Raw genomic sequence first — 24,636 nt, forward strand, 5'->3', positions numbered from 1 at the left:
AATTAAAAATTAGCCAGGTGTGGTGATGCATGTCTATAGTCCCAGCTACTGAGGAGGCTGAGGCAGGAGAATTGCTTAAGTCCCAGAGGTCAAGGCTGCAGGTAACTATGACCATACCACTGCACTCCAGCCTGGGTGACAGAGTGAGACCCTGTCTCAAAAAAAAAAAAAAAAAAAAAAACACCAACAAAAACCAGCCTGCCTACCATAATGTTAGCAGTTCTTCTGTCCAAAATGAGGTCTGGCTATAAAATAATTCTGGTTCATGTTAGGCAATTCCTGTATGCGCTGGGCAGTGGCAGCTGTTGGAGTAAGTGTACTGCCTTCTGAGGTGACGTCTCTTAAAGGGGACAAGATGCATTTTGGTTTGAGAGACCTAAAAGCCTGGCCTTCGGCTAACAGCACGAGGGCTGGGAGTCATTTCTCCTCCTTGCTGCATCAGTTTCCTCACTGTTGCGTGACGAAGTGGGACTGGGTGATCTCAGAAGCCTCTCTAGGTTCTGTTATTCTTTGAAAAAAGGCCCTTGTCGGCCAGGCGCGGTGGCTCAAGCCTGTAATCTCAGCACTTTGGGAGGCCGAGACGGGCGGATCACGAGGCCAGGAGATCGAGACCATCCTGGCTAACACAGTGAAACCCCGTCTCTACTAAAAAAATACAAAAAACTAGCCAGGCGAGGTGGCGGGCGCCTGTAGTCCCAGCTACTCGGGAGGCTGAGGCAGGAGAATGACGTAAACCCGGGAGGCGGAGCTTGCAGTGAGCTGAGATCCGGCCACTGTACTCCAGCCCGGGCGACAGAGTGAGACTCCGTCTCAAAAAAAAAAAAAAAACAACAAAAAAAAAGAAAAAAGGCCCTTGTCATTTCAAGCCAGATAACCTCCATGCCCACCATTTTTATGGCTATGGAGTACAAAAATTGGGTGTTTTTAAAATCAAAAAATGCTGTTTACAATTTCTAATTAAAAACTTTGATTTTGGGGTTTTTTTTTTTATTCTTTTTTGTTTGGAAACAGGGTCTCAGGTCTCACTCTGGTTGCCCAGGCTGGAGTGCACTGGCACGATCTCAGCTCACCACAGCCTCTGCCTCTTGGGTTCAGGTGATTCTCCCACCTCAGCCTCCTGAGTAGCTGGAACTACAGGGCATACGCCACCACGCCTGGCTAATTTTTTGTATTTTTAGTAGAGATGGGGTTTCGCACTGTTGCCCAGGCTGATCTCAAACTCCTGGACTCACACAATCCACCTGCCTTAGCCTCCCAAAGTGCTAGGATTACAGACGTTAGCCACCGCGCCTGGCCTTATTCTTGGCTTTTAACTGTGTGGGTCCATAAATAGTGGGTGATTTCGTGACCAAAAAAATGGATCTTAGTGTCAGAATAAACTTCAGTTTGCTAGTTAGGAATTGTTAATATCTGTTATGTTTATATTATTTTTTTCAATGCTCCCAATAAGAATTGGACTCTCATGTTTACATAGAACAGAATCAATTTTATGAAATACATGAAAATTCTATGAAATATGTAGAAAAATCTCTTAGAAAAAAATCGTTTTTATCATTGAAATCTCAAGGCCAATACTTCAGTGTAAACTCTGACCCTCCAGTTTTGTTTGGGTTTCTTCCCCAGAATAAGCCCTCAACATGTGTTGGCTGCATGAGTGGGAGAGTGAGGAGCAGGATCAACATCTGATGGGTGGGTGCCGCTGGATCCCACGGCTGGCAGCACAGGTCTCTCTCCATTTTTTTTGTTTTTGTTTTTGTTTGTTTGTTTGTTTTTTGTGTTTTTTTTTTTTTTTTTTTTTTGAGATGGAGTCTCTGTCACCCAGGTGGAGTGCAGTGGTGCCATCTCAGCTCATTGCAACTTCAGCCTCCTAGGTTCAAGCGATTCTCCTGCCTCAGCCTCCTGAGTAGCTGGGACCACAGGTGCACACCACTACACCTGGCTAATTTTTATATTTTTAGTAGAGATGAGGTTTTGCCATGTTGGCCAAGCTGGTCTCAAACTCCTGACCTTAAGTGATCTGCCCACCTCGGCCTCAGGCATGAGCCATTGCGCCCAGCCATGGACTCTTGAAGCTCTACTAGAAGCTCTACTAGAAGAGTCCAGGAAAGGGCTGGAGGACACCCTCCACGTTTTAACAGAACACATGGAAGGAGAAATGCATGTGAAGTGAAAAAAGGAGACCTCCTAGGAATTTGCGGAGTCCCCTGCCCTTGGGAAGGCACATGGTAATGGCTGGAAGGTGAGGTGTGGCCAGATAGGCTTGGGGCCAGTTTGCTGTACATTTGTGGTACAAGTGCATATGTCTACAGATTGATATTTTGCTTTCCCTGAATTATCTTACCTGACTGTCCTGTCTAACGTAGCACTCTCCCAAGTTCCTTAAAAAGAAAAAAAAAAAAAACTTTGTTGAGATATAATCCACATACGATAAAAATTCCCCCTTAAAGTGTGCGATTCAGTGTTTTGTTTGTCTGTTTGTTTGTTTTTTAATATACTCAGAGAGTTGTGCAGTCATCACCACAGTTGATTTTAGGATATTTTCATCACCCCAAAAGAAACCTCATCCCCATAAGCAGCCACTCTCACTTCTTGATCCCCAACAGCCCCTGGCAACCACTTAGCTACTTTCTCTCACTGTAGGTTTGCCTATTCTAGATGTTATACATAAGTGGGACTGTGCAGAATGTTTTCTTTTTTTTTTTTTTTTTTTTTTGTGTGTGTTTTTTTTTTTTGAGACGGCGTCTCACTCTGTTGCCCAGGCTGGAGTGCAGTGGCATGATCTCTGCTCACTGCAAGCTCCGCCTCTCGGGTTCATGCCATTCTCCTGCCTCAGCCTCCTTAGTAGCTGGGACTACAGGCGCCCGCCCCATGCCCAGCTAATTTTTTGTATTTTTAGTAGAGACAGAGTTTCACTGTGTTAGCCAGGATTGTCTGATCTCCTGACCTGTGATCCACCACGTTGGCCTCCCAAAGTGCTAGGATTTCAGGCCTGAACCACACCTAGCTGCAGAATGTTTTCAACATTATGCCCTTAGTTGCCTTGTTTTGTTTTTTACTTTGCATTGCCCCAGTCATACTTCACTTGTTTGTTACTGTTTGCTTCCTTCCACCCTCAGGCACTCAGCGCTTCTGGGCATGGACTTTGTCTTAGGTAACAAAGCACTTGGAACAGTGTACTTTATCTTTTGGTTTGTTGAATGAATAAAGGAAGGCAGGAAGGAAGCACACCCTTTCTCCGTTTATCTAGCTACCTCTTGGCTTGCTTTTGTTGAATTGATCAGTTGTCTTCCATGTTACTTTCTAGTAAGTTGGAAATATAGTGCTGTTTCTATCCATTTTATTAAGTTTTAAATTCATGTTTAAATTTAACTACCAGGATTTGGTTTTTTTCACCTAAAGAAGACAAGAACCACCATAATCCCAACACTTTGGGAGGCAGAGGTGGGCGGATTGCTATAGCCCAGGAGTTTGAGATTAGCCTGGACAACATAGGGAGACCCCATCTCTACAAAGAATAAAAAAAAATTAACCAGGTATGGTGTTGTGTGTCTGTAGTCCCAGCTACTCAGGAGGCTGAGGTGGGAGGATCACTTGAGCCCAGGAGGTCGAGGCTGCAGTGAGCCAGGATCGCACCATTGCACTCCATCCTAAGTGACAGAGTGAGACTCTGTCTCACAAAAACAAACAAACAAACAAAAAAAACAAAACCAAGCACACTTTTACTTTCTCCTCATTGCCCATTCCAAATTTTTTTTTACATTATGTACCAACAGTTAGACTTAAATCTAATTTTTATTATTATTATTATTATTATAGACGGAATCTCGCACTGTCACCCGGGCTGGAGTGCAGTGGTGCAATCTCGGCTCACTGCAACCTCTGCCTCCCAGATTCAAGCACTTTTCCTTGCCTCGGTCTCCCAAGGAGCTGGGATTACAGGCGCCTGCCACCACACCTGGCTAATTTTTTTGTATTTTTAGTAGAGACGGGGTTTCACTGTGTTGGCCAGGCTGCTCTTGAACTCCTGACCTCGTGATCCACACGCCTCGACCTTCCAAAGTGCTAGGATTACGGGCTTGAGCCACCCTGCCCGGCCTAAGTTTTATTATTTTTAAACGTACTATTCTTTATTTCTTTGATTCATTTTAGTTTTGTCTGAATTTTTTCTCAAATGATTCTTTTTTTTTTTTTTGAGACGGAGTCTCCCTCTTGTCACCCAGGCTGGAGTGCGGTGGCGTGATCTCGGCTCACTGCAAGCTCCGCCTCCTGGGTTCACGCCATTCTCCTGCCTCAGCCTCCTGAGTAGCTGGGGCTACAGCCACCCGCCACCACGCCCAGCTAATTTATTTTGTATTTTTATTAGAGACAGGGTTTCACCATGTTAACCAGTTGGTCTCCATCTCCTGACCTTGTGATCCACCCGCCTCGGCCTCCCATAGTGCTAGGATAACAGGCGTGAGCCACCGTGCCCAGCCTCTCAAATGATTCTTACAGAAAAAGTCTGTAGTTGATAAACTTTCAGTAATCACATAACCAAAATTATTTTTCCCTCACTTAAATGTTAGCTTGGCTAGATATAGAAATCTAAATACAAAATAATCTTCCCGAGAACTTAAGATACTGAACTACAGTTGTGTGTTGCTTAAAGACGGGGATAGGTTCTGAGAAGTGTGTCGTTAGGCAAGTCCATCATGTGCCCATTGTAGAGTGTCCTTACACACCTTAGATGGCATAGCCTCCACACACCTAGGCTATATGGTGTGGCCTGTTGCTCCTAAGCTACAAACCTGTACTGAACACCGTAGACCGTTATAACGCCATAGCAGGTGTTTGTGGATCTAAAGTAAACATAGCTAAACATAGAAAAGAGGCAGTAAAAAGACAGTATAAAATATAAAAATCGGAATATTTGTATAGGACCCTAACCATGAATGGAGCATGCAGGACTGGAAGTTGCTCTGGGTGAGTGAATGAATGAAGGTGAGTGACTGTGAAGGCCTAGGGCATGACTGCTCTACCGTAGACTTCATACACACTGGACACTTAGCCTACACTAAGTTTGCTTAAGTTTTCTTTCTTCGATAATAAATTAACCTCAGCTTACGGTAGCTTTGTTTTGCTTTATAAACTTTTTTTTCTTTTTTCTTTCTTTTTTGTATTTTTATTTTTGAGATGGAGTCTTGCTCTTGTTGCCCAGGCTGGAGTGCAATGGTGCAATCTCGGCTCACCGCAACCTCCGCCTCCTGGGTTCAAAGAATTCTCCTGCCTGAGCCTCCCAAGTAGCTGGGATTACAGGGAGTCGCCATCACTCTCGGCTAATTTTTGTATTTTTAGTAGAGACGGGGTTTCACCATATCAGCCGGGCTGGTCTTGAACTCGTGACCTCAGGCAATCTGCCTGCCTCAGCCTCCCAAAGTACTAAGATTACAAGTGTGAGCCCTTGCACCCAGCCCTTTTTTCTTTTTTTTTTTTTTTTTTTTTTGAGACGGAGTCTCACTCTGTTGCCCAGGCTGGAGTGCGGTGGCGTGATCTCGGCTCACTGCAAGCTCCGCCTCCCGGCTCCGCCTCCCGGGTTCACAGGATTCTCCTGTGTCAGCCTCCCCAGTAGCTGGGACTACAGGCGCCCGCCACCACGTCTGGCTAATTTTTTGTATTTTTAGTAGAGACGGGGGGTTTCACTGTGTTAGCCAGGATGGTCTCAATCTCGTGACCTCATGATCCACCCGCCTCGGTGTCCCAAAGTGCTAGGATTACAGGCGTGAGCCACTGCGCCTGGCCCCTTTTTTCTTTATAAACTGTTAAATCAGGGATGTCCAATCTTTTGGTTTCCCTGGGCTACATCAGAAGAAGAGTTGTCTTGGGCCACGCATAAAATACACTAACGATAGCTGATGAGCTTAAAAAAAAAAATCTCACAATGTTTTAAGAAAGTTTATGAAGTTGTGTTTTGCTGCATTCAAAGCCATCCTGGGCCACATGTGGCCTGTGGGCCATGGGTTGGACAAGTTTGTGTTAAACTGGTTTTTAGGCCGGGCGCGGTGGCTCAAGCCTGTAATCTTAGCACTTTGGGAGGCCGAGACGGGCGGATCACAAGGTCAGGAGATCAAGACCATCCTGGCTAACACGGTGAAACCCTGTCTCTACTAAAAAATACAAAAAACTAGCCGGGCGAGGTGGCGGGCGCCTGTAGTCCCAGCTACTCGGGAGGCTGAGGCAGGAGAATGGCGGGAACCCGGGAGGCGGAGCTTGCAGTGAGCTGAGATCGGGCCACAGCACTCCAGCCTGGGCGATAGAGCGAGACTCCGTCTCAAAAAAAAAAAAATAAATAAACTGGTTTTTAATTTTTTTCACAGTCGGCAATGTTTTTAACTTTTGACTCTTTTGTAATAACACTTGATTAAAACACAAACATGTTGTACAGCCGTTATAAAAATGTTTTTTTACATTCTATAAGTTATTTTCTATTTTAAAAATGTTTACTTAGTTTACTTTTTTATTAAAAACTAAGACACACATACATTAGCCTAGGCCTACACAGGGTCAGGATGCTCAATATCACTGTTTTCCTCCTCCACATCGTGTCCCACTGAAAGGTCTACAGGGGCAGTCACCTGCATGGAGCTGTGGCCTCCTGTGATGACAGTACCCTTATCTGGATGCTGCCTGAGGCTCTTGTTGAGGAGGAGGCTTGTTTTTTTTTTTTTTTTTTTTTGAGACGGAGTCTTGGTCCGTTGCCCAGGCTGGAATGCAGTGGTGCGATCTTGGCTCACCGCAAGCTCCGCCTCCCGGGTTCACGCCATTCTCCTGCCTCAGCCTCCCGAGTAGCTGGGACTACAGGTGCCCACCACCACGACCGGCTAATTTTTTGTATTTTAATAGAGATGGGGTTTCACCATGTTAGCCAGGATGGTCTTGATCTCCTGACCTTGTGATCCGCCTGCCTCAGCCTCCCAAAGTGCTGGGATTACAGGCGTGAGCCACCACACCCAGCCTGGGAGGAGGCTTGTTTCTACCAGCATCACCAAAAGTACGTGAGTAATATGTTGGGAGCCACCAACACATTATCAGCCTAATGCTGCAGCTGATATGAAGTCTGATAGTAGTTGAATTATTGTTTGCTTGTTATTAACTCATATTTTACTTTTGGAAATATATAGGCTTTTAAAAAAATTACTTCTGGTGTTTTGAAGTCTTACCACAGCCTGTTTACATGTGGGATTTTTTTCATTCATCCTGCTCTGAACTTGGTAGGTATAGCCAATGTGAAAATTACTGTGTTTCTAGCCCTCTTGAGAATTTTCTTTTTTTTTTTTTTTTTTTTTTTTTTTTTTTTTTTTGAGACGGAGTCTCGCTCTGTCGCCCAGGCTGGAGTGCAGTGGCGCGATCTCGGCTCACTGCAAGCTCCGCCTCCTGGGTTTACGCCATTCTCCTGCCTCAGCCTACTGAGTAGCTGGGACTACAGGCGCCCGCCACCGCGCCCGGCTAATTTTTTGTATTTTTAGTAGAGACGGGGGTTTCACCGTGGTCTCGATCTCCTGACCTTGTGATCCGCCCGCCTTGGCCTCCCAAAGTGCTGGGATTACAGGCGTGAGCCACCGCGCCCGGCCGAGAATTTTCTTTTATTTCTTTGATTAACTCCTTCTTGTCATCTCTCTATTCTCTTTTCTGGAGGTTGTACAGGACAGGAGCTAAAATTTAAGGTCTGTCTGCCAGGTCTCTTGTCTTTTTTTTTTTTTTTTTTTTTTTTTTTTTTTTTTTTTTAAGATGGAACCTCGCTCTGTCACCCAGACTGGAGTGTAGTGGCACTATCTTGGCTCACCGCAACTTCCGCCTCCCAGGTTCAAGCGATTCTCCTGCCACAGCCTTTCAAGAGTAGCTGGGATTACAGGTGCACGCCACCACATCTGGCTAATTTTTGTATTTTTAGTAAAGGTGGTGTTTTGCTATGTTGGTCAGGCTGCTCTCGAACTCCTGAAGTCAGGTGACCCGCCCACCTCGGCCTCCAAAAGTATTGGGATCATAGGTGTGAGCCACCATACCCGGCCATAATACACATTTTTTAAAAAAATTTTAAAGTAAGTTGTAAACATCATACTTCACACCTGAATACGTTAACATGCAACTGTTTTTTTTTTGTTTTTTTTTTTTCTTAGATGGAGTTTTGCTCTTGTTGACCAGGCTGGAGTACAATGGCACGATCTTGGCTCACTGCAACCTCCGCCTCCCGGGTTCAAGCAGTTCTCCTGCCTTAGCCTCCCAAGTAGCTGGGATTACAGGCATGTGCCACCACGCCCAGCTAATTTTGTATTTTTAGTAGAGACAGGATTTCTCCATGTTGGTCAGGCTGGTCTCGAAACTCCCGACCTCAAGTGATCTGCCTACCTTGGCCTCCCAAAGTGTTGGAATTACAGGCGTGAGCCACCGCGCCCGACTACATGCAACTTTTTAATTTTTAATTTTTATTTTATTTTGTGGTTTTGGTTTTTTTTTTTTTTTTTTTGAGACGGAGTAGCGGTCTGTCGCCCAGGCTGGAGTGCAGTGGCACGATCTCGGCTCACTGCAAGCTCCGCTTCCTGGGTTCACACCATTCTCCTACCTCAGCCTCCCAAGTAGCTGGGACTACAGGCACCCACCACCACACCCAGCACATTTTTTGTATTTTTAGTAAAGATGGGGTTTCACCATGTTAGCCAGGATGGTCTCAATCTCCTGACCTCGTGATCCACCCGCCTCGGCCTCCCAAAGTGCTGGGATTACAGGCATGAGCTGCCATACCCAGCCAAATGACATTGATTTTTAAAAATTAATTTATAGATGAGTATATGCCATGATTTTGTTGTTGTTGTTGTTAGAGTCACCTTCTAGTTTTTTCTCATAGTTTCCTTATGTTGTTTTTTCACTTGTTTCTTTATTCCTTATATTTCCTGTAAGCTGGAAGTGTGAGGACTCGATGAGCCTCAAGTTAAACCATTCTGGCAAGAATGTATCCTAGGGGATGTTGTAGGCTTCATCCTGCAGCACGGGAGGCAGCCCCTGGTGCCAGGTTCCCCACTAGTAATGGGGCCTGTTCGATCACCTGGTTAGGGTGGTGTTTACCAGCTTTCTCCATTTCTGTTGATTTCTAAAGATTTCTCTGTTCTTTTGACTTGTGTTTCTTGATTGCTTAAGAGCTACGGCCTTCCATCTGGAGCACCAGACAAGTTGAAATGGGGCTAAAAGGGAAGAACCCTTGAAACCTGGAAGGTGGTGCTCTGTCTAGTTTAGTTATGGTTGTTGGCTGGGAATTACCCATCTGACACCCTGTATGTAAATTACATAGCATGGTGACTTGTGTATGGTTTATTTGTTCATTCATTCCTTAGGTACCTGCTCTCTCCCAGGCACTGTTCTAGGCACCAGAGAGAGAAAGGTAAATAAGAGGCAGTCTCTGTTTGGGGACTCACCTCTGGTGGAGAAAATATATGTAGACAGATAATTAGCATACAATGCTATTAATGCTGTGGCTGTGGTAACTGAGACTTCTGAAGCAAGAGTTGGACTGCATGGCCTGACAAGTACTCATCTTTCACCTCCACACGTTGTGACAACAGCCGGCCAAACATGGACAGTCAGGGCTGTTCCTGGAAGGCAGGGCCATGTGGCTGCCGTGGCTGTCCTAGGGAGGCATGCTGAGTTCTGCGGAGCTTGGCGGGGGGCTTTAATCCACATTTCTCAGGGCCACAGAGGCGTGAAAGAGAGGGAGGCCCTGGAAGATTCGTGAGGGATTCCTAGGGAAGTGAGATGGGCAGGGCTTTGAATGCCACGGCCGCCTCTGTGCAGAGCTGTGGCCTTGGGAGGGAGGAGTGTGATGTTTGTCCAAGCTACGTGCAGCTGGAGAATGGGGGCAGATGAGAGCATGGCAAGTATGAGGGCCAGCCTGGTGGCACTGGCAGGTCATGGGCCTGGGGGCCATAGGCAGTGAAACGGCCAACTGTGCCTGGGAGCCCGGGGAGGAGGGTTTGCTCTAGAGAGTTGATGAGGCAACTGAATGGTGTGCAGGGTGAGGGTGATGGACACGTGAGGCCAGTCTGGGATATCGCTGATGACCAAAGTAGTAGGAAACTGGAGGGATGGTTTGAGAGTTGGCGTTGTTCAGTGTGGGCCACAGGACATCTGAATCCCTTGTGCCTGGGCCCTTGCAGCTGAGGAATTTGGGGAAAAGAGGTGTGGGGTTTACGGGAATTCTTGTGGAGGCTGTGAGGGCTCCAGGAGGCTGTCTACCAAGGACACTGGCGCTTGCAGCTCTGACTCTGAGGATGCTGTCAATGCTTGCTGAAAGCCCTTCCTGATGGGCCTCCCGGCTTAGCGGTGCCCACTGCAAGCTCCTGCGTGCTGCCTTGGTTTCCTCATTACCAAATGTTTCCCTCGTGCCGCAAGGAGCCTGCAAGCAAGCAAGCTGTTTGGGTGGCAGCAGGCTAGTCATAGATGCCCTTAGCTTCCTGCGAGGAAGAGGAATACCTGGAAGAGGTGGCACTTGGCAAGCAGAAGAGGCAGGACTTATTGGCCAGAGGCCAGGATCATTTTCCACAGGGCACCTTTTTCCCATCCAAGCTGTTCAGGAAAGGGTTTGATTCCTACAGGAGGTGCCAGTGGCAGTGAGATTTCTTGGAAGCAGTTTCTATGTGCTTGTGGAGGAGCCATGTCCACAGTAAAGGACACCAGGCTTCAGAGTCAGACCTCTGCTGATGCTTCATTCCTGTGACCCCTCAGACATAAGGAGTAATGAGACCGACCTTCTAGGGTTGTCACGGGATGAAATGGCCTGACACACAGGGAGCACTGACAGACAGTGCCAGGCGCCCACAGAACTCTGCCTTCTGACTTTCAGGGCCTCTGGCCTCTTGCTTTCACCGGCTCTACAAAACATGGTGGGTTACTGTACTTCCTGGGTGACTGGGGAGGAAACTCGAACTGCGAGAAGCCGAAGGGGCCTTCCCTCATCTCATGCTGGTGGAGCACAGGAACAGGAACGCACATCCTGGATTTTTCTTCACTCAGCGTCGCCACCAAGCCTCCCAAGGAGAGCTGCATTTTAACAAGGGACAAAGAAAGCCATTTCTCATGTTGGGCCTTGAGGCACTCATGTTTAAGAGGCGGGAGGAATTTTGGGCACGAGAGTCTGTCCTGGTCCTCTACTCCCCTACTGCAGAGAATTTGTGCCCCCTGACACCAGACTGCATGCGTTGCAGTCTGCTCTGCCTGCCGCCAGCCTGTGTTGCTGGTACAGCCTGGTCTTACCTTTCTTGTCCTCACTTTGGTCTCTCTCCACCTGTCTGGCCAAATGGTGGCAGGCTGTGTCCTTAGCCGGTTAATATGCTAGAGGTTTTGCTGTCTTACCATGGCACTTCATAGTGCTTCACTCCCTGGCTTGTGGCCTGCTTGCAAGCCCAGGGCCAAACCCTTCCCTGGAGGACCGCAGCACGGTGGGAGGAGGGACAGTGGCAGTCAGGAGCTGGCATGGCCCACAAACTCCATCTCCTGGTTTGACTCACCATATCCCAAGACACAATGAAAAATAGCTCAGGAACTTGTATTTGGGTCAGTCTGAACAGTTTTCAGAATTTGTCTTGAGAACTAACTTTTCCAAGGTCCTTCTCTAATATGAAGAAGCAAGGAACTTCCCACCGCCTGCTTCGTTACTCAGGAGAAAGTCTCGTCAAATAAAACCTTCCTGTTTCCATTGGGAGGGACAGATGCTGGACACAGGTCCCAGAGCCGAACTTCAGTGGTGCTTTTAACCTAGTAGGCAGGATTGATTTCCCACTGGGGCACATCTGAACTCACTCAGTGGGAATGTGAACCAGGAATCCCTGGAAAGCAGCTTTCAGCCCCGCTGCATGGGCCTGACTACTGGGACCTGCCCATAGTGGACTGCTGATGTGTTGAGGCCCTTCTCTGCAGGCACTGTGCAAGTATTGATGGTGTCAAGAGGAATAAGACAGGGTCTTTCTCCTTAGGGAATCCATTCCTGGTGGCAAGAGATGGACATAGGTAGCCGGGCGCGGTGGCTCAAGCCTGTAATCCCAGCACTTTGGGAGGCCGAGACGGGCGGATCACAAGGTCAGGAGATCGAGACCAGCCTGGCTAAATACGGTGAAACCCCGTCTCTACTAAAAAAATACAAAAAACTAGCCGGGTGAGGTGGCGGGCGCCTGTAGTCCCAGCTACTCGGGAGGCTGAGGCAGGAGAATGGCATAGACCCGGGAGGCGGAGCTTGCAGTGAGCTGAGATGCGGCCACTGCACTCCAGCCTGGGTGACAGAGCGAGACTCCGTCTCAAAAAAAAAAAAAAAAAAAAAAAAAAAAAAAAAAAAAAAAAAAAGAGATGGACATAGGAACCAGGAGCCAAGCAGTAGCCCGAGGTCAGTTTCCACTACAAAGCCCGCTTTTTGTTTGTTTTTTTAATGTTAACTTTTTTTTTTTTTTTTTTGAGATGGAGTTTCACTCTTGTTGCCCAGGCTAGAGTGCAATGGCGTGGCCTCGGCTCACTGCATCCTCCGCCTCCCGGGTTCAAGTGATTATCCTGCCTCAGCCTCCTGGATGCGATTATAGGCATCCACCACCATGCACAGCTAATTTTTGTATTTTTAGTAGAGACAGCGTTTCACCATGTTGGCCAGGCTGCTCTCGAACTCTTGACCTCAGGTGATTCGCCTGCCTTGCCTCCCAAAGTGCTGGGATTACAGGCATGAGCCACTGCGCCTAGCCCCGTTTTTTTGGGTTTTTTGTTTGTTTGTTTGTTTTTTGAGATGGAGTTTCACTCTGTTGCCCAGGCTGGAGTGCAGTGGCACAATCTCGGCTCACTGCAACCTCCACCTCCCAGGTTCAAGCAGTTCTTGTGCTTCAGCCTCCCAAGTAACCAGGATGACAGACATGTACCATCTTGCCCAGCTAATTTTTGTATTTTTAGTAGAGACAAGATTTCGTCACGTTGGCCAGGCTGGTCTTGAACTGCTGGCCTGAGGTAATTTGCCCATCTCAGCCTCCCAAAGTGAGCCACCACACCTGGCCTAAAGCCCGTTTTGTTTGGCCAGCAGAAGGGTGGTTGCCTGGTTTGTTACTATTGAACTTGTTTTAGATATCATATCCTTTTCTGATTGCCAGCAAGTCCCACCAGTCCTGTCTTCTTACTGCCTTTTATGTTCCTCATCTGGCCCCAAAGCCCAATAGTGTGGGACATTTGACTTAGATGGATAACCCACTCTGTGATGTGTGTTGCTGTAGGGGCAAGAGTAAACAGTTAGGGGAACATGAACGAACATATGGGAACATGCTCAGGGTTGGCCCATGGCCCATGGTGTCAGGGAAAATGAGAGACTTTTGAACTGGGGTCCTGAAGGGTAGGTAGGAGTGCATCAAAAGGTTAAGATGAATGCAGTTTATCCCAGAAAAGATAACAGTGAGAAAAGCACTGCTTTGTCATGAGTGTGGAGAGTCAGAGGGTAGTATAAGCTGGGAGTTATGTTTGGAGCTTAGAAAAGGAAAGAAGCCTCATCCTTCACCCAACACGTGCTTCCCCACTGAGGCAGTGATTGGCAGGACTGAGCCCTTCTGTCACTAAGGTGAAAGAAGGGCCCGAAGCCCAGGACTGAAACCCTTGCAGCCTTGAAATCTCCACCCCATATGAAACTTACCTGCTAATGCTTGCTGAGTGGGAGAGGAGGGGGAGTGCTGCTTTTCTGAGCATACACACTCTGCTAGCCCTTTTTCTTTCCTAATTAGGCCTTACCCATACCCTCTGGGTCCAGCAGATGCTTCTGGACTTCACCCTTCCCTGAAGGTCAATTATAAGACAAGCCTACTGGGAAAAGTTCAAATAGTTGGTGATGTGCTAGGTGAGAGGGCTTGGAGCTCATTCACAGTTTAGAGTCCCTGTTAGCTGGTCAGGTTAGTGGCTGGTCAGGGGAGTGTGCAGGAGGAGGGCTTGGGGGTGGGGGGTAGAGAAAGTGGGGTTCCCATTCTCAACTTGGCAGATGTTTTCAGCAGTTTAAGGCCATTTATGTCCTCTGGGCAGTGAAAAACACTCTTAGCCATAACAGTGTGCAGCTCATTCAATGGCAGTGTGAAAGGCTTCCAAGGCAAAATGGTCCTCAGTACTCATTCCTCCAGATTATGTTTCTGTCGGGCACCTTCTACATGGTAGGCACTGTGCTAGGTGCTGTGCAGATTGCAGAAAACCAGACCGATGCGGCCTGTGCCCTTGTGGAACTCATGAGGCAGAGAGAGTAAACATTTAAAAAGTATGTGTGTGCATGTCAGGCAGTGATGTGCACTAAAAAATAAATTGGGGTTGGGACAGGATGGGACTGCTCTTTTAAGAAAGGCCTCTTGGTCAGGTGTGGTGGCTCACGCCTGTAATCCCAGCGCTTTGGGAGGCCAAGGCGGGCGGATCACCAAGGTCAGGAGTTCAAGACCAGCCTGATAAACATGGTGAAACCCTGTCTCTACTAAAAATATATGAATTAGCCGGGCATGGTGGCAAACACCTGTAATCCCAGCTACTTGAGAGGCTGAGGCAGCAGAATCACTTTAACCTGGGAGGCGGAGGTTGCAGCAAGCCCGAGATTGTACCACTGCACTCCAGCCTGGGTGACAGAGTGAGACTTCATCTTAAAAAAAAAAAAAAAAAAAGGCCGGGCGTGGTGGCTCAAGCCTGTAATCCCAGCACTTTGGGAGGCCGAGACGGGCGAATCACAAGGTCAGGAGATCGAGACCATCCTGGCTAACCCGGTGAAACCCCGTCTCTACTAAAAAATACAAAAAACTAGCCGGGCGAGGTGGCGGGCGCCTGTAGTCCCAGCTACTGGGGAGGCTGAGGCAGGAGAATGGCGTAAACCCGGGAAGCAGAGCTTGCAGTGAGCTGAGATCTGGCCACTGCACTCCAGCCTGGGCAACAGAGCAAGTCTCCGTCTCAAAAAAAAAAAAAAAAAAAAAAAAAGCATAGATGGGAATGAATGAGGAGGCCAGTCACATGGGCGTCTGGGAGAGCTTTTCAGGCAGGGAACACCAAGGGCAATGTCCTTGATGCAGAGGCCTTGCAATACTCTAGGAATGGCAAGAGGCAGATCCTGGGGTTGCTACCCAAGGGTTGAGGGCAGAGGAGTTACAAGATCCTAGCACTGTTTCAGATGCTGCACTGTGCTGTGTGCCGAAAATGGACTGGGTGAAGTGGAGGTGTGGAGACAGGCCTGAGGCCATTTGTGTAGACCCTGGTAAGAAGCTGGAGTAGCAGTAGGGAGGTGGGGATAAGTGGGCAGGAGGAGGGCACAGCTAGGGCAGATGCAGTGGGGACTCAGAGCCCATGTGTCCCTGCTGGTCCCGGCCTCTCCCAAGGCAGAGAGACAGCCAGCCTGGAGTCCAGGACTCTGCGTTGGGATTCCTTGGCCGAGTCCTGGCACCCCTCAGAGCCTCCCTCTTTCCTCTATAATGTCGGCTCCTGGTCTCTGCCTGCAGGCAGTGGCAAGGACGAGTGAGATGGCCAGAACCCCCACAAGTCCACAGGGTGGGTCTGCTTGCCTTCTGAGACACTGAGCCTAGGCCTGGCCTCTCCAATAGATGGTATGATGGTTCTTGTTTGCTGTGTCTTGTCATCTGCCTGTTTTTCAAGTAGCGTAGCTAAAGTGGCAGATCACAGGCATTCAACTCTCATCCAGCCTCCTTTGGGTGCTGCCTAATGCCAGCTGGCTTGGTTGGGGTGAAGAGGGGTCTCCAGGCTTGGCTTCTCCCTCCTCTTGGAATATAGTAGGCATGGGTGAAGTGATCAAGCTGCCTGTTACACTAAGCCCTCTCTGTGATCCCGTGACAGGACTGTTCTCCACCCAGTGACCTGAGTGATTTTTTTTTTTTTTTTTTTTTTTTGAGACGAGTCTTGCTCTGCCGCCCAGGCTGGGGTGCAGTGGCCGGATCTCAGCTCACTGCAAGCTCCGCCTCCCAGGTTTACGCCATTCTCCTGCCTCAGCCTCCCGAGTAGCTGGGACTACAGGCGCCCACCACCTCACCCGGCTACTTTTTTATATTTTTTAGTAGAGACGGGGTTTCACCGTGTTAGCCAGGATGGTCTCGATCTCCTGACCTCGTGATCCGCCCGTCTCGGCCTCCCAAAGTGCTGGGATTACAGGCTTGAGCCACCGCGCCGGGCCATGATCACCTTTTAAAAGGATCTGTGGCACATTCTATCTCCTCTTACTAGAATGGAGCTGGTTTTGCTCCATTCCCTGCTATATCCCCAGTTATCAGAGCAGAGACTAGGACAAGGCAGGAGCTCAGCACATGTTGAATGAAAAATGAACGACTCGTACACGGCCCAATATATTTTTCTTTTGATACTTTATATATTCTTATTTGCATTAAAGTTCCTTTGTGTATATTAAAAATGTTTGCCACAAAATTATAATAGCTCAGTAAATATTGTTAAACGGATGCATTTATCAGCACCTTCTCCATGCTAGCACTTGGGCACAAGGATTTGGTCATTTGACTCTGACAGCGCCTTTTTGTATGGATGAAAAACAGAATGGCCGGGCACGGTGGCTCATGCCTGCAATCCCAGCACTTTGGGAAGCCGAGGTGGGCGGATCACCTGAGGTCAGGAGTTCGAGACCAGCCAGGCCAACATGGCGAAACCCCATTTCTACTAAAAATACAAACATTAGCCGGGTGTGGTGGCACACGCCTGTAATCCCAGCTACTCAGGAGGCTGAGGCAGGAGAATTGCTTCAACCTGGGAGACGGAAGTTGCAGTGAGCAGAGATCACGCTACTGCACTCCAGCCTGGGTGACAGAACGAGACTCATCTCAAAAAAAAAAAGAAAAACAGGTTGAACTTTTAGCCTGGAGACACAAAGCTGGTGACAGAGCATCAGGTCATGAGCTCAGGCTTGTTGGCCCCAGAGTACCACCGCTGCCCTGTTTCCTTCCCTTCCTCTAATTTGGGGGAATAGGGTGGGAATACTACCAGCCATGGGAAGGGTCTACTTTCCCAAAATATCTTCTCCATTACTGCCCACAGTTCACCAGCTGGTTGGCCTACATGCCTTAATCAGTAGTTATTTTGTTGGTTTTTCATTTAGTTTTTATTTTAAGCAAACTTACACTTGCGTATGGGTTGAGGAGTCATTTGGTTCTACAAGGATTGATAGCAGAAGGTTTTAGGATACTGCCAACCCCCTGCCCTAGAGCAGCCACTTCCAACTCTTCTTTTGAAATAGGGTCTCAGTCTGTTGCTCAGGCTGGAGTGTGGTGGTACCATCTGGCATTTTTTGCAGGGCAGCTTTTTTCCTCTCTACTTCCACTTATCTGAAAATGTCTTGATTTTACCGTCTTATGAGGGAAAATTTTGTTTGACAAGGACTTCAGTGTTGAGAGTTTTTTCTTTCCGCACTTGTTTTTTTCTTTTTAGCACTTCTCAGCATTGTCTTCTAGCCTCCATTATTCTGAGAAGTGGTTATTTGTCATTTCTATTGTTGTTCCCATGTATGGAATATGTCTTTTATCAGACCGTTTTTTATATTTCCCCTTTATTCTTATTTTCTGTCAGTCTGACTGTGATCTGCTTTGGTGTATTTTGTATTTTTTCTGCTTGGGGTTTGCTGAGCTTCTTGAATCTTTAAGCCAGGTGTGTTTCATCAGATTTGGAGATTTTTCAGCCACTAACATTAGTTCTTTGAGTATTTTTCCCACATTATCACTATCTTTTCCTGGAACTGCAATTATGTGAGTGTGAGACAGTTTGGTATTATCTCACAATACCTTGTGATTTTATTCATTTTCTTCCATCTTTTTTCCCCTTCCTCATGTTAACTCTTTATTGATTTTTCTTCAGGTTCACTGATTTTTTTTTCTCTGCCATCTGTAATCTGCTATTAAGCTCATCCAGTGAATTTTCCACTTATTATAATTTTTTTTTTTTTTTTTGAGACGGAGTCTTGCTCTGTTGCCCAGGTGGGAGTGCAGTGGCATGATCTCAGCTCACTGCAAGCTCTGGCCTCCCGGGTTCATGCCATTCTCCTGCCTCAGCCTCCCGAGTAGCTGGGACCACAGGCACCTGCCACCACGCCCGGCTAATTTTTTGTAGTTTTAGTAGAGATGGGGTTTCACCGTGTTAGCCAGGATGGTTTCGATCTCCTGACCTTGTGATCCGCCCGCCTTGGCCTCCCAAAGTGCTGGGATTACAAGCATGAGCCACTGCACCCAGCCTCACTTATTATAATTTTTAGTTCTAGAATTTCCACTCATTTAAAAATTAAGTTTAGGCCAGGCACACTGGCTCACGCCTGTAATCCCAGCACTTTGGGAGGCCAAGGCGAGCGGATCACCTGAGGTCGGGAGTTTGAGACCAGCCTGACCAACATGGAGAAACCCCGTTTCTACCAAAAATACAAAATTAGCCGGGTGTGATGGCACATGCCCAGAATCCCAGCTACTCAGGAGACTGAGGCAGGAGAATCACTTGAACCCAGGAGGAGGAGGTGGCGGTGAGCCAAGACCATGCCATTGCACTCCAGCCTGGGCAACAAAGCAAAACTCTGTCTCAAAACAAAAATTAAGGCCAGGCGCCGTGGCTCATGCCTGTAATCCCAGCGCTTTGGGACGCTGAGGTGGGCGGATCACGAGGTCGGGAGATCGAGACCACCCTGGCTAACACAGTGAAACCCCATCTCTACTAAAAATACAAAAAATTAGCCGGGCATGGTGGTGGACACCTGTAGTCCCAGCTGCTTGGGAGGCTGAGGCAGGAGAATGGCATGAACCCGGGAAGCAGAGGTTGCAGTGGGCCGAGACCACGCCGCTGCACTCCAGCCTGGGCGACAGAGTAAGACTCCATCTAAAAAAAAAAAAACTTTAAGTTTAATATCTATATTTTTGTTTGAGACAGTCTTGCTCTGTTATCCAGGCTGGAGTGCAGTAGTGTGATCTGGGCTCACTGCAACCTCTGCCTCCAAGGTTCAAGGGATTCTCGTGCCTCAGCCTCCCAAGTAGCTGGGATTACAGGAGCATACCACAATGCCCAGCTAATTTTTGTATTTTTAGTAGAGATGGAGTTTTACCATGTTGGCCAGGCTGGTCTTCAACTCCTGACCTCAGGTGATCCACCTGCCTTGGCCTTGCAAAGTGCTGGGATTATGGGCGTGAAGCACTGCACCCAGCCAGTAATTTTAATAATAATAAATAGTTTAATAAAACATTTTTTAATGTTTTAAGAAATAATTTTCATTTATTTCCTTAAATCCCCTAGTCGTCCACTCATTATGATGATATTTTTCTTTAATTATTTAAACATACTTTCCTTGTAATTTTCTGAACATATTTAAAATCACTGCTTTAAAGTCTCCCTACTAAATGCAATATCTGGGCCATTTTGGCATCAGTGTCAGTAGATTGCTTTTTCCCTATCTGTGGTTCATATTTTCCTATTTTTTACATGTTTAGCAATTTTCAATAGTATATGGGAATTGTGGTTGATAACTTAACGAGACTCTGGATTCTGTTATCTTCTTTAGAAGAGTGTTGATTCTTGTCCTAGTAGTCAGTTCAGTTACTGGCAGATCACCTTGAAGTTGTTTGTTTAGGCTTTTTTTTTTTTTTTTTTTTTTTTTTGTTAGGGTGGATATGTGGAAAGACGAAGGTGTTTCTGAGCCTCTCTAATGTGGCAGAACTCAACCTCCAAACCCAAGGCTTATGTTGGTTAGGGCAGGTCTATAGAGGCCTTTCTTTAGGCATGGTCCTCACCCATAGTGACATTCTGATATCTCAGCTCATATATGGGGCACTGATGAGACACTAATGAGGCCTCTTCACTGTGTCTGGCTTGAAACTTCAGCATCCCCTGGCACTCCTGAACCTCTATCTCTGGTCTGTTCTCAACTCTGGAAGGGGCACTCTCTGGTCAAGAGCTCACTGGGACACCTCACATAGACTTTTGGGCTCCCCCTACATATGTCTTCTCATTTCATCACATAATCTACTCCAGACCCTGATCTCTGCCTCCTTAGTTCAGTGGGACCACTGTGCTCTGCTTGGATTCTATCCCCATGGTCAGGAAACTCCCAGGTAGAGCGTCATGATGATCATGAGGTGCCTTTCATGAGTTTTTCCTCTTTTAGGGGTTATGGTCTCATGCTGCTTGTTGTCTACATTCCAAAAACGACAGCCTCATATATTTTCTCCAGTCCTGTGGTGTGTGTGGAGGGAGGGCTACTCTGCCACCAGTGATGCTGCCATGGTTGGAAGCTGCTCCAGGAGCCCTCTTACCAGCTCCAGGTTGGCTGATGTCTAGGCTGCTGCTTAGGTATTATCTTGGGATCTATCTACCTTTCCATCATCCTGGCATCTCCCTTTGCCCCCCTTTCAGTTGAACTTTCTGTTTTCTGGATCCCACATTTTCTTATTTTTTGTTGACTTCTTTAGGTAGAGGAACTTTCAGTCACTCCCTGAGGAAGGGTGGCAGGAACGTGAATTTTTCGAGGACTGTATGTCTGGGAATGCCTTTATTAAACTTCACACTTGACTACTGGTTGGTTGGGCAGAGAATTCTAGGTTGGAAATAATTTTTCTCCTCATTTTAAGGCATTTTTTCATTGGCTGTCTAATGCCAGCCACATGGGTCTTTTGTATTCTTTCTTCTTGCCTGTCGTTCTGCAATTTCCGCCCATGGATGCAGTGTGGTCTGCTCTGCTTCATTGTGTGTGTGTGCCTGGTGGGCCCCAGTCAATTCTGGATACTTTTCTTGAAATACTTGATTTCCTCTCCTTGATTTTATTGTTCTCTTTTTCTGAAACTCTGATTATCCTGCTCTCCAAGCCTGGTTCTTAATTTTCTTTTTTGTTTTTGAGACGGTCTCACTCACTCTGTGATCCAGGCTGGTGTGTAGTGGCGCCATCTTGGCTTACTGGAACCTCTGACTCCCAGGTTCAAGCAGTTCTCCTGCCTCAACCTTCCCAAGCTGGGATTACAGGTGTGCACCACCACACTCGGTTAACTTTTTTATTTTTAGTAGAGATGGGGTTTCACCATGTTGGCCAGGCTGGTCTCGAACTCTTGATCTCAGGTGATCCTTCTGCCTCGGCCTCCCAAAGTGCTGGGATTACAAGCATGAGCCACCGCGCCTGGCTCACAATTTTATTTTCTTTCTTTTCCATTTCTTGGTATTTTTTCTCTACTTTGGAGGGATTTCTTCAACTTTGTCTTCCAACCCTGATCTTGCATTTTTCATGTATGTTATCATATTTTTAATTGAGCTCTTTTTTCTTTCTGAATGCCCCTTGCCAAAAAAGATAGTATTCTTTTCTTATTCCGTGAGTCTTTCCCTATTTCTGAAACACTGATGATTGTTTGAGGACTTTGCCTCTGTGTTGTTTCTTCTGTGTTGCGTTTTTGCTGTTGTTTGGCTGGTGTCTTTCATGTTATGTGTGGAGACGAGTTATCTCCACACCAGAGGTTATCTGGATCCCAGACTTGTGTGGTGCACACATAAACCTTGCACGTCACCCCATGTTGCCATGCGTGAGCTGCTAGACGCATGAACTATGGAACATAGGCCTGGTTTTCTTGGAGCCATTTACTGAGGAGTAAATGGGACAACTCAGAAAAGAGGGGTCGTATTTGGCACATTGTGGCCCAGAGCTTTCACTCTCAGACTTCTCTGTGTTGGGGCTGGGGAAATGGTGGTCACCTCCACAGTGCTAGGGACAGAGGCCCTGCCTTCAGGAACTGTCTGGGCCTCTGTGGCCTTTCCCCACCCCAGACAGACCTTGAGAGGAAGACTTTTCTCATATACCTTGAGAACTAGGTAAAGAGGCACCCCGAGTGTTTGTGCCTGCAAAGGGGGCTGATGGACCTGCAGCTCAGCATACGCCACAAGCTGGGTGTCTGTCTTCAGAGAGCCACAAAAACCTGTGATTGGTGGGGCAGAGAAGGCACAGCCGATCTCTGAGGCATTTGGTCACCGAGAGCCCTGGCATATGCACCTTGGCTGGTGATCTCCCGGAGTAGCCCCACAGACCTCTGCCCCTGCCTGGCCTGGTATCCATCCTGCCAGACTCTGCTTCTAAAAGATGCTAGGGAAGCTCCTCCCGCCCACGGGCACCTCTCCTCCACAGCCCACGTCTGGTGGGAGGTGGGGCAGAGTAGGTGTTAAATGAAGATATGGGTGGAAAAAGCCCCCAAGCTCCTTGCTTTGGCCAAGCTGGGTCAGCTGATGGGAACTGCCTTGTACTCAAAGGCCCCATGGGAGGACTCTGCCCATTGCCACCACCAGTCACCTTTCCCACAGCCCTCATCACTAGGCTGTAGAGTCCTGAGGGAACCCTAATGCTGGAGGAGCCTCACACATAGCTGGGTACATGATGCTCTTGCAGGGGAGGGGACCTGGCCTTGTGCGCTGCTGGCGGCGCAGTACACCTGGAGCCAGCTTTCCAGCCGCCGGCCGCTTGAGCACTGGTGGTTCTGTGTTCCCAGCAGTGGGCCCAGTGCTAAGGGGAGAGGGGCACATGGAGGGGCACACAGAGGACCTGGGCCAGCTCAGAGTATGCCCCTTCCTCCACTATTCCCCGAGGACCCTGGAGGGCCAGGACGGGCTGCTCACCTTCCCTTTGCTTCCCCGGTTTTCCAACAAGGTTGAGCCACTGAGTTGCTTTCTAAGGGCTCAGAAGGCCTCCTAGCCCAGTGGAACCATAGCTCTGGGTGTGGGTCTGTGGGGTCACTCTGCCTGTCCCCATGTTCAGCCTGTGCCACTGGGTTCACTGAGGAACCCTATTTCTTTAGCTGCAGATCTGGGACACGGCTGGCCAGGAGCGGTTCCGCACCATCACCCAGAGCTACTACCGCAGTGCCAATGGGGCCATCCTCGCCTACGACATCACCAAGAGGAGCTCCTTCCTGTCAGTGCCTCACTGGATTGAGGATGTGAGGAAGTACGCGGGCTCCAACATTGTGCAGCTGCTGATTGGTGAGTTGGAGGTTCCTCGGGACCACAAATCCCATCACTCTGCCTGTCCTTGCCTCCCTCTGCTTTTTAAACACAGGGTAACCCTGAGTCCAGAGGGAGTCCCAGCCAGAGTTTGAGCCATAGTTTTGCAAATCCTGATCCCGCTAATCACTTAGAAAGTTATATTCAAGGCTGGGTGCGGTGGCTCACGCCTGTAATCCCAGCACTTTGGGAGGCCAAGGCAGGTGGATCACAAAGTCAGGAGATCAAGACCATCCTGACTAACATGGTGAAACCCCGTCTCTACTAAAAAATTAGCCGGGCGTGGTGGCGGGCGCCTGTAGTCCCAGCTACTGAGGCAGGAGAATGGCGTGAACCTGGGAGGCGGAGCTTGCAGTGAGCCGAGATAGCGCCACTGCACTCCAGCCTGGGTGACAGAGCAAGACTCTGTCTCAAAAAGAAAAAAAAAAAAAAAAGATAGAAAGTTATATTCAACATTGGAATTAGAGGAAAGAAGAAAGGGAGCTGAAGTTTGCTCTGCAGTTCTTCACATGTGTCAAGGTTTAGCTCTTGTATCCTGGCTTCTCCTCATTTGACAGGGCCTGGGGTGAGGCTCAGAAAAGTGGAGTGATTTTATCCGCGTCCGCTGTGAGCATACACATGTAGGCTTTGAGTTTGCTTCTGCTGACCTCAAGCTTCTGACTTTCTCTGTTGTGCCACACACAGAGCAGGGACACCTGATGGCTTCTGTGCCTCAGAATCCCACAGAAGGCTTCTTCAAGTGCAGCTGCAGGGCCTCACCTCCAGAGCATCTGATCCAGGCGGGCTGGTTGGGGCCCATGAATGTGTATTTCTAACAAATTCCCAGGTGACACCCAGCTTGCTGGTCCAAGGACCCCACTTTGAGAACTACTGCTGTGAAGGATGCTGTTTACCTTTGTTTTCCTTCTATACAACCTTCCCAGACCTGGACTGGAGAAGCTCTTTAGCTCTTATGTTATCCCTGGGGTCCTTACCACAGCAGGTTGATAGAATCTCACTCAGTGACCCAGGGTGGAGTGCCGTGGTGTGATCTTGGTTCTGCAAGATCTGCAAAGCCACTGCAACCTCCACAAAGCCACTGCAACCTCTGTCTCCCCGGTTCAAGCGGTTCTCCTGCTTCAGCCTCCGGAGTAGCTGGGCCAACAGGTTGATTCTTCTGACTCAGATGTACAGACAGGGCCTGGACCTGACTCTAGTTGGGAAGAGGGTGGTGCCTGCTTCCATGTGGCCTGCCTTCCATAGCCTATTCAGACTGGGACATGGAGCGCTTGGCAGGAACAGGGTTTTCCCCACCTGGCCTAACCATTTCTCTCCCCTTTTTTTTGCTGGGGTGGGGGACGGAGTCTTGCTCTGATGCCAGGCTGGAGTGCAGTGGCATGATCTTGGCTCACTGCAACTTCCACCTCCCAGGTTCAAGCGATTCTCCTGCCTCAGCCTCCTGAGTAGCTGGGACTACAGGCACGCACCACCACACCTGGCTACCAATTCCCTTTTATCCAGGACATTTCTGGAAAACATTCCTGCCTGGCATGGAAATTTTATATTTTTAGTAGAGATGGGGTTTCACCATGTTGACCATGATGGTCTCGATCTCCTGACCTCATGATCCGCCCGCCTCTGCCTCCCAAAGTG

At 48.1% G+C, this 24,636-nt stretch overlaps 2 protein-coding genes across 4 annotated transcripts in view; one reads left to right on the forward strand and one right to left on the reverse strand.

The window, feature by feature from the left end:
- Nucleotides 1–24,636, reverse strand: part of COPG1 (COPI coat complex subunit gamma 1) — a 583,372-nt gene that overhangs the window by 182,086 nt on the left and 376,650 nt on the right. The window lies entirely within an intron of this gene.
- The window catches only part of RAB43 (RAB43, member RAS oncogene family), a 39,563-nt gene that overhangs the window by 9,830 nt on the left and 5,097 nt on the right, over nt 1–24,636 (forward strand). For 2 of the 3 annotated variants that reach the window (XM_050781780.1, XM_050781781.1), the window contains exon 2: nt 22,800–22,983. In XM_050781780.1, the coding sequence (XP_050637737.1) occupies nt 22,800–22,983 (184 nt within the window). Of the gene's footprint in view, nt 1–22,799; nt 22,984–24,636 lie in introns of those variants that run through there. The other variant, XM_050781782.1, reaches the window with a different exon arrangement.

The sequence above is a fragment of the Macaca thibetana genome, chromosome 2, assembly GCF_024542745.1.
Source record: "Macaca thibetana thibetana isolate TM-01 chromosome 2, ASM2454274v1, whole genome shotgun sequence".
Classification (NCBI taxonomy): domain Eukaryota; kingdom Metazoa; phylum Chordata; class Mammalia; order Primates; family Cercopithecidae; genus Macaca; species Macaca thibetana.